Consider the following 10,569-nt stretch of genomic DNA (forward strand, 5'->3'; position numbering starts at 1 on the left):
AAAAGGTCTGAAACGAGGCTGAAAACGGAGTGTGAGGCTCGCGCGTATTACTCTTACGCCACGCTTTACCGACTTCTTTACTGATTTTGAGAAAAAAAACCGACTGTTTTGCAGTCTACCATATTGGATATTTACGACACTGCGTGATCAGATCAGATCCAGGCAGAATTTGTTCGAGGGTAATAGCCTGGGATCAGGCTCTATGGTGGGCAACAGGAGAATTTCAAAATAAAAGGAGCGAATAAAAAAACGAGAGTTAAGCTCCTGAGAAGGCGGCCGGTGGGGCGAAGCCTGGAGATATCCTTTTTATGCCACCGATCCACCCTTAACTACACTAATTTGCAAATGGCCTTTAACGAGGAATGGAATAGAAAACGCTCATCATTTTGTACGTAGATACTTGCTGTAATTCCCGATCCCATCCACACAAGAATCAGTACAACTATACTACCGACATTCTGCATTTTTATTTTTGGCAACATGGAACTGGAAGCTCCCTATTTCTGAAGCCCACCACAGACGCCAAAAGCTGTGCATAATTTTCCTTTCTTGACCCTTTTAAAAACAACAATAACAAAAACAGTAACAGCAAGTTTTCGAGTTTTGGGTGCTTCGTTTTCGAGTTTTGGGTGCTTGAGTAGATTTGAACTGCATTCGATTCGTTATCGAATACTCGTTATCGCGCTTGATTTCTGCTGTATTTACATTGGTCTCGTGTTTATAAAGGACAGGCCGGTGTCGAGTTTTTTGGGTGCCTCGTTTTCGAGATAGGGTGCTTCGTTTTCGAGTTTTAGGTGCTTCGTTTTCGAGTTTAGGGTGCTTCGTTTTCGAGATAGGCTGCTTCGTTTTCGAGTTTTAGGTGCTTCGTTTTCGAGTTTAGGGTGCTTCGTTTTCGAGTTTTGGGTGCTTCGTTTTCGAGTTTTGGGTGCTTCGTTTTCGAGATTTGGGTGCTTCGTGCTTCGGTCTTCGTTTTCGAGTGCTTCGTTTTCGAAACTACCCAATCCGCCAGCGACCTTTTGGATCATCATGTGGCTCTCCTAATAGAACGCTGAAAGGTAAGCGAAATCGAAATTATATTGATCTGCAATCTCTAGTTTAATTCTGCTATTACCATTACATTATCGAACCTAAATAACTTCAGATCGTATAAACTTACCACGTGAGTTCAGATGTTGATGGCCAGAGCACTGAAACGGCCTCTCATTGAAGATGCCCAAGTTGACCTCGCTCGGAGTCAACAACTTTGAATGCGCGCCCATAATCTCCAATTTTCTTGACAGCAGTAAATATCTCGCCTTTTTCAACTTTAAAGAGACAATCCTGATATCCTTTAACAACACATCACATTTTTAAAACACTGACAGAGGAATTTCTTGCTGTATGCAGATAATGTGAACTATACAGTTACAAGCACGACTACGGGAAAGTGTTTCGTTTAACAGTATTCTTTATTAACAGGTCGCGATGCTGGCATGAACACAGCATTAGATTAGTAGACTACGGCTGAACGTAGGCCTGATTAAAAACAGGTGGCTGTTGTAAGCTTAGTCATCACGCAAATCGAGTTCATCTTTGTTGTTTAAGAAATATCCGAAGAAACATGAGACTCAATCAAGCTATATTGTCGGTATTCTAGTCTAGCTAGATTTGTGTGACACTAAGGATAGAACAAAATCATATGTAGTTTAAAATATGACTCCGCAATTAAGGTCAGTGAAGACAGAAATGCTTTTTCTAGTTAAGTTATCGGCTATTCTAACTTTGGACACCGCACGAACGTCTTGCGACCTTCCGTTACCCTTCAGCAGCGGAAGCGTTCAGTTTTGTTTTTCAGTTACTGTTTACCTCCCGGGTCTACCTGTACAATAATAGTTTTCATTAATATACCCTCGGTAATTACCCAAAATGATATTGGAATATATGCTGTGGACAAAGTCTCTACGGATGCGTCTTAGTTTATCGAAGCCTGATTATTATTTTTAATATCTGTAATTAACTTAGTAAAGTTATTCGTTATGTTCCTACCCGGGTCGGTCTTGTTCAGAGTTATTCATAACGTTACTGTTGAAACAAAACCGTTCTCAGGTGTCTCTAGCACCCGCTCTAGCTTGTTAAAATGACTGCCAGATGAGGGAAAAGATATTCTCAGATGGTATGATGAATAAACAAACACGAGTGTTCAATTTCCAATGTTTCTCTTTGTGTTATAGCATTACCCCTTTCTGGAACCTTTAAGGGTCACAAAATCGGCATGGTACTTTTTGGGGGTTAATTTTTGGTGCAGGGATTGTTTGGGGTTTTGCTGGAAGTCCTAGGGATTTTTTTGGGTCTTGACTTTTGGCTCCATTCGATCATCCCCGTCACTTGAAATCCCGAGTACCCCCCTGGGACTGTCATCATAGAATTACAGAAGCTAAAATACACTGTAATATTACCGTGAACTGGATGTCTTTTGCGTCGCCGGTGTTAGCAGCTCGTTGAAAGTGTAAAAACGTGTGACCTTCTTCCTCGGTTGCCATGACTAAGTAGTAATCTTGGCTGGAGTCAAGAGGAGGTGGGGACTGGCCAATGGAGTACATATCCTGTGCGAAGTGAAAATGATTAGCAGTGCTTTGAGGAGAGTTTACGCGGTAAAAATGACCACCAAGGCTCGGCTTTATCTAACCTGGCTTAATTAAGTAAACTTATCACTTTTTGAAGTCAGTGAAAAAAATGCATTTGTTAAAGCTAAATAGTCAAAATAAACTATGCTCAACTGTGTAATGTTAATTATAAGTGACGAACATGCAGTACGATCAGGTCACTCCCGAAGCTCCATGCGTTCAACTACGTGATAAAACCACAGGCAGGCTGCTCTCTCTTCAATCATGAGCATCGATTTTTAAAGAAGAAATAGAGATGATTACCAACTTTCTCCAAAATATATTTCAACGTAAATTAATGTTTCAACCAAAAAGCTCAAGCGAAATGTTATGTTAGTCAAATGTTATGTCTTTACACCGTCCCGAGCAGCAGACCTACTTCACTCAGATACTCGTTTAAATGTCGAGAAAAGTCAGGTGGACATTTTGTCTCGCTTTAGTTCGGTTCAACAGTAAAGCAGAGCTGGCTCAGCCACGTGCTTTACTCGAGTCGCTTCTGACTTTAATATTTGTCGAATATTTGGATCGACTTGTATGTTCTTTCCCCTGAGCTATAAATCATTTTTTCAAAATCATTTAATCACCATTTCATAACAACTGTTATAAAATTAATAGCGGGCTCCCACGCGCGAAGGGCCCGTGAGACAGAGCCCCATACTCATAGAATATGGTCGACCTCTTCTCGTTTGGTTGTCACGTGATTGACCGAGCGTACGTACGTAAGTACGTACGCAAGTACGTACGCGTCTACAGATTGTTAAGGGTGGGGTAGGGAAGACAATCAAAAGGGAGGGAGGGGTGTCTCAGGCGTGTCTTGGCAAGTCCACACCTTGTATATTGGACATTCACAAAATGGTCAATTGAAACCTGTCAAAACAGGATAGCCACTGACCAGTATCACATGACCATATCGCGGGCTCATGTGTCAACTCATCAAGGTGACGTGATTTATTTGGAAGCTGTCCGCTGACCAGTTAATTGTTTTACTAGATCACGATCAATGTTCAATCTCATACTTTCTAGCTAGTTTGAGAGCACAGGAAAACTGCTAATGCACACATATTGGACATTAATGTTGTGATCAATTGACAGCTGTCAAAACAGGGTATCCGCTGACCAGTATCACTTGACCGTATCGCAGCCTCAGGTGTCGACCCATTGAGGTCAAGTATTTTTGAAGTTATCCGCTGACAAGTTACTAGCTTTCAAATGATCGCAGGCTCAAGTTTAATTTTTTTTAATTCATATAAAAGATGTCGTGTATTTCTGCCGCAAAATTAAAATTTTGATTTCAAACTGACCTCGGACGCGAAAATTCAGCCAACTATTACAGACAGGGAAGACAGTTGCTTTTGACTTTGCTCACCATGATCACGCGTTGGTTACGCTCTTCGTCCAATGTTTATGCTGTGATTGTTCAAAATTTGACAGGTGAGTTCATGCGGAAAATTTCTGCAGCATCTTGAATTTTGTTTACTTTGACAACCGACTAACTTGTTTATTGGGTTTTTGGTTGAGAAATACGTCGCTTGTAAAAGTCGGAAATCCGATTTCGGATGGCATCGTTTTCGTTTTTCACCTTGCCTTGATGCGTAAGAAGGTTGCAAAGTCTGAAGCGATACTGGCCTTACTTGATACCTTTCAGGGCTGCATCTCGAATGGTAAGCCTGAGTAATTATTTTATTTGATCTTTGCTTTTTTTATATCTAATTTAATGAAGTCGAACGTAGTTTATGCGGCTATTTAGTTTATGCACGTTTGTAAGATTTGAGACAATGATCTGACCGAGTATCGATCAGTTTTGATATAAGCTTACAGAACTATAAAGCCTTTAGACATTTTCTTAAGGCAGATAGAAAGAAAACGTTCCAAAGAATATTTACTTATAATTCTGGCTGTAAAAGAAAGCTTTGAGCGATTTTCTGGCCTCGAGTTCATCTTTGAAAAGAAGCAAACTCCGGGAAGCCGGCTTCAAACATAAACTTAAGCTTTAAGCTTTCGTAAAGTGAAGTTACCGTCACTATAGTACGCGCGGCATCTCTTTTGTTGGACAAATTTAAACTAGGACAACTACGTAGTTTCGTGAACTATAGAGACAAAGTGTTTTCATCTAAACGAGTTCAAGTGACATCCGATCGGTGATTACACCTACACTGTATGACCTGTCAAAATCAAATCGAAGTGTTCACGCCGGATTTTTGATTCCAAAGGTAATTTGCATGAACACAATTTTTTACGCCAATCAGAAATGTCATTTAATGGATTAGCCCAGGAGGGAGGAAAGTGAACCTTGGTGACGACCAAAGGGATTGCAGCCTCTAACAGCGGGAGTCTACTCCCAGCTTTGAGAAGAATCAATACTATAATAAATGGCTATTTTCACGACAATTCAAGTCTCAATGTATTTTTTATTGCGTGGTTCTAATTTTATACACTGGAGTTCCGGATCAACTTAGCAAAATTGACAGTACCGCAGCGTCTAAATATTGCGTTGCCTAGCTCGTTACTTATCAGCGAGGGTTTGCTAACTTTCAATTGTGACATCCAAATTCATGTCACGAAAGTGTTCAAAATTCCGCCCTGTCTGATCACAGGGGCCCACGCAATCTGTGTGTGTAACCGATGTTATTGCACCCGCAGGGATTTCGCCCAGAAGGCGAAGTCCCGAGGAGGCACTCTAGTAACTCGCGCGTATATTAAAGAAAGTACTAGCTTACAGTTGAAATATACAGTAAGTATGCCAGAAAAGTCTCGATCTGCTTGAACAGGGGCCGCGAGAAATCGGTAGGTAATGACGACGTTTCTATTGTTTGCGCCCGCAAGTACGAAATGGTTAGTATGACGTAAAGACAGAAGATCCCGAAGGGACCGCTTAGGTAGATTTTGTGACATTTATTGTGCAATCATACTTCGATACTCTTTTGTGTTACGTGCTATCAGTGACATTCTGTGGAGCAGTTGTTTTGAAAGTTATGTCCAAAAAGACACTCCTTAAGCGCAAATGAAGTTATAAGGTGCGTATAGCTGTGTATATATAAAGACGTGGAGAGTTTGCCAGACACGAGCTCACAAATATTTGATTGGAAACCTTGCCGGACACTCTTTCTCTCTCTTTGACCGGAATAGGACTCAGCCCCAAACAAGTAAGACGAGTGAACAGCGGTTAGCTTATCACTAGCAGAACGATGGACGATTACAGAAACTCGCCGACAATCAGATTCTGTGCTGACTTATTCCCTGCTCACAGATGTCCTTCCGCCATAAAGTTTAAAGTAAGACTAGAATGCGCGAGCGTGAATTGATCAAACGTCCTTTTAATTTCTGAGGCTTGCTTTCCGGCAAATAAAATGAGCTGAATGTAAAAAGTGAAAGGGAAATAGCGAAAAATTCAACTTTTAATTAGATCTTTTCTTATGGTTGAGAATAAACTATTCTCGAACCTGAGAATGTTTTGATCCTGAAGCTGTGTAAATGGAACTGAAACTGTGCATGGAACTTTGCGTTTTATGTATTTATCTCACCTATTGTGTGGAATATGTGTGAAAATCTTCATTATGAATCGGTATATTTCAAAGAGCTACACAATGAGCAAGAATACTATTGACCGACAATATACAGAGCGGCGGCAGCTGTAGTGTCAACTATTACTAGTTTTTAGTAAATGTTACTGGATTTTGCCTCACATCACCCATAGCGATATATCCCTAAGTATGTATATAAATCAATGTCAGCTAAACGTTGAATTACCTTGCGTGTGGTATATTGTCGTCCTTTTGCCTCAAAAACGGTTTTTTGAGCGATTTTGGGCCATTATACACGGTTATACGCACACAGATTGTGTGCCCTCTGTGGTCGGATTTTACAAATGATGCTCCCGCAAGGAAACGTAGAGCAAATCTCAAAATGACCATACTAAGCAGAAAACTTGTGACGCATAGGGCCATTTACAGTGTTCACCAATGCCTGTTATTTATACAATTCACATGTATCTGTATCTCTTTCAACGAAATTTGTCATATTCTTAGATACAGTACACCTGACTGACTTTCATCTAGAATACATACGTGGTTAAACAACATGTTAAACAGCATGTTGTTTCTATCGCTTTAGCATAATTTTCTTACACTGTAAAGCTAAAACGATTGAAAATTTTGCTATAGAAACGGAGTGCTGCTGGCATTGTATAATCGATCAATGACTTGTTCCGAAAACTGTCTGCAAACAAGCTAGGCTCATGACATGTATTAATGGTGATTTTAGCGCTCTTAGACCTTGTCACGGTTTTCGACGCCATCTTGGCGAGTACGCAAACGCGTGAGAAATTACAGTGTTTGTATGAGAATCCAATGTCGAATAATTTCCATAAATCGGCTGTTGTGAAAAAAAAAATTTAAACTAAAACTACACAGCAAAGGATTTTACTAACAAATTTTGGGGGCCATTACTCTGCTTAAATTTCTCCAAAAGCTTGTTTTAGATTTTCCATATATTTGTCTGCAATTTTTCCCGGGAAATTTTTACAGACAAATGTATAGAAAATTTTAAAAAAAGGTTCTAGGTCTTCTAGCGCACGTAACGCACTCAAATTTTTTCAGTAGAATCCTTAAGAGTGAAGCTTTAGTTTACAATTCATATTTTTTTTTACAAAAAAGCCGTTTTACGGAAATTATTCGACATAAGATTCTCATACAAACACTGTAATTTCTCACGAGTTTCCCTTCTCGTCAAGATGGCGTCGAAACCCGTGACAAGGTCCACAGAATCGTTCATTATGAAACATTGCTAAGAAGGTTTTTAATTTGTTCTAGCGAAGGCATTTAATTAGCAGATTTAGGCCTGTTTCAAACGTCGGGCCACTGCAGTGCCAAGCTGGCTCGACTGCAGCACGACACCAGCACGACTTGGTTTCAGACGTTGAATTTAATTCGGTCGAATAGAAGGGTTGTTACCGAAAACAAAAGACAAAAATAAAGAAACGGTTTAGCAAACTTTTATATGTATTCTAATGTGTTCATAATTTATGAATTGAGTTCGGCACGGTGGTAGCACAACGTTTGAAACCAAGTCGAGCTACTGCTGTGTAGCACGGCAAGCCTTGCCGTGCTACACGGCAGTAGCTCGACTTGGTTTCAAACGTCGCGCTACTGCCGTGCTAAAATCGAATTTAATTCGGTCAATTAAGTTCGGCACGGCAGTAGCACGACGTTTGAAACAGGCCTTCGCTGCTTTAACCAAAAAAAATTCCAAAACTAAGAGTACGACAATTTCAAACAAATCGAATATTTCGTTCTAATCGCTTCGGGACGAACTTTATCGGCGATGTAAAATGAGGTTACGCTAATTGGGTAAAGAATACTGAAGCAAAAGGGAAACGACGCCTGTACACTATGTTTTGTTGACGAATGTGACTTTAAGAAGGTGAGTGTAGTAAGAGACTGCTTTACGACATACAGTTAGTTGTATATATATAAAAAAAAGTACAGTCGCATAGACTGTTAAGCTTCAAATAATAAATAACAAAGGAACCATGTGTAGGACCTTGCGCACCAGTCTAAAGACTCATGCACTTATATCAAGAAAACAAAAAGGGACCGTATCAGCGCCTTAAGAATGATCTTGGTGTAGCTTTGGTTTAAGTTTCAGTTCGGATCTGAAGATAATTTACCGTGAGAATTCAACATACTGCAAAGAGTACACTGCAGAGCGTCTAGCGTCTGGCATAAGAACGTAACAGGAAATCATCACATTCACGGACAGAAAGCCATACGCACGCATGTAGTCACTCAGATACATGCACTTTGGAGAAAACCAAAGAAACTGAAATCTTTACTAAAAGGTTATTTAGCTGTGATAAAAAGCTTAAAATACTTTAAAGAGGTCAAAGAAAGTCTCACTTCGGACAGGGCCAAGATAAGAATATTTAAAAAGGATATTTGAAAGCGTGGACGCGATAAAAGTATAAATTTGAGAACGAGTAGAATCAAACGAGCACCTCGTGTGGAAACCCCAAACTATGAAACCTTGACCCATTCAGCGAAACAAAAAACATTGAAACTTTAAAGATAAAACGATTCTTCAGTGATTCCTAAAAAACAACTTTGTAACTAGAAACTTCATAACTCACATAGATATATCCACGGCCTTCTTTGTACCCAGCAAGAATAAGGTCATAGTCTTGCATCTTATTTGGTGCTAAATGAGCGAAGCCAAATCCGACCCAACCAACTGTAGTGGCGTTCACTGTAAAACTCAGTTTGCCAGCCTCTTCGTCATAGGTCCACGAAACTAAAATCCGTCCTTCATCTAGAGATACCTCATTACTTGTAGACGAAGTACTCAGTTGCGTTAGTTGTGTAAAGCAGACCCAGAAAACTGCAGAAACTAACATTTTGGCGTTCTCTTCCTTTTTAACTTTGAGCATATGCTTACCTTGCTGTCGCAAGAGGTAAACTGAATCTGATATCCTCGTTTGTCAGCTATTTAATGTAGGTTTGCATTGTTGACAGTACGTAACAGATTATTTGAACAATGTATAGAATTTTAATAGTTTTTTTATTCAGTGTTATTCATTTTGTTTTTGCTGACAAATTAATGATATATATAAAACGGAAGGAACAAATAAGTGTCTTTTGCGACTGAAAAGAAAAATTGAACGCGCCATTTTTATGCAATCTGCATACCCTCTGATAAATATTTCACTGGTTGATCAATTTTTGGTGATTATGTTAATGCCAATAAACTAAGAAGTAACTTGCCATTCGCTTGATATTTTAAGGCTGGCCTACAAGATAATAATAATAATAATAATAATAATAATAATAATAATAATAATAATAATAATAATTTAATAATAATAATAGTTTAATAGACAGCACTCTTTTCGGATAAGCCATATAGGTATGTGCCGCCCCAAGGATAGTATTTTTGCACCATTTCTGCCTGAAAACACGTACATACCTTGCCCCTTTTGGTAATCGGGTATGACTTTTAAAGGAAATAAGGAAGCGTTTCGACATATTTTTCATTTTAGTCCCTAAGAATAAGAATCACTGGGGAGAGTAAGGTGGGAATTCGAAATGGATTAAAAGAAATTTTTTTGTTTTATTTTCCGGGTTCACTTGTTCAGGAACATGGTCTGTTTGCAGCGTTTATGTTTGTGCTCACTCTTGGAGTGAAAGCAGTGTAAAAAATATTTAATGAGTCCGTACTACACGGCAGTGGAATGACTTGATTTCCGAAACGTCGTGCTAAAGTTAAATTTAACCTAATCGATTGATTAGGGCACGGCAGTTACTCGAGTTTGAAAAACCTTACATTCATGCCGGACGAGAGTGATTATTCTTTTTTTTGGCCGGTTAAAGACTTAATCTTCCTTGCAATTTATTAGTAACAGATATGAACAGAGACCACGGGAACATTACAGCTACACAGTTTGAATGTCTGGAGTACGAGCTAATGGCCGTATTTACACTAGAGGGCGACGAAGACGTCTGAGTCGTTTAAGACGTCTTAGAAGACTTAGACGTCTAGTATAAAGACGGGAAATAGACGTCAGACGAATAAAACGTCTGAAGTTAAGTGGGTCCGATCGACGCACTTAACAGATGAATTAGTCGTCTCAGACGTTTAAGACGTCTAGTATAAAAACGGGACGCGCTTAACAGTCAGACTTTTAAAGCGTCTGAACGTCTAAGACGTTTTCTAGTATAATTACGGCCAATGTTAGCAAATAATCGGGTCAGTTTTATGGCACTCGATATTTCGAAATACTTTCCATGCATGATGACTCGCAAGCCTTGGAAAAGTGCACGACGGTCATCTGAATTGACCGATTGCGCAATATAAAACAGAGGAAGTGTTGACAACATAGTGCAGGACCGAAGATCGGGAACTATAAGAAATCCCTGGAACTTATTACTCGCACATC

General features: G+C 39.5%; 1 protein-coding gene across 1 annotated transcript in view; it reads right to left on the bottom strand.

Moving 5' to 3' along the window:
- LOC140927757 (uncharacterized) overlaps positions 1-9,066 on the bottom strand; it is a 10,684-nt gene extending 1,618 nt beyond the window's left edge. Inside the window, exons 1-2 of the mRNA XM_073377443.1 lie at positions 8,767-9,066; positions 2,436-2,582 (exon numbers count right to left, since the gene is read on the bottom strand). Coding sequence (XP_073233544.1) covers positions 2,436-2,582; positions 8,767-9,063 — 444 coding nt within the window. The 5' untranslated portion in view covers positions 9,064-9,066. The remainder of the gene's footprint in view (positions 1-2,435; positions 2,583-8,766) is intronic.
- Positions 9,067-10,569: the final 1,503 nt, after the last annotated feature.

The sequence above is a fragment of the Porites lutea genome, chromosome 1, assembly GCF_958299795.1.
Source record: "Porites lutea chromosome 1, jaPorLute2.1, whole genome shotgun sequence".
Lineage (NCBI taxonomy): Eukaryota > Metazoa > Cnidaria > Anthozoa > Scleractinia > Poritidae > Porites > Porites lutea.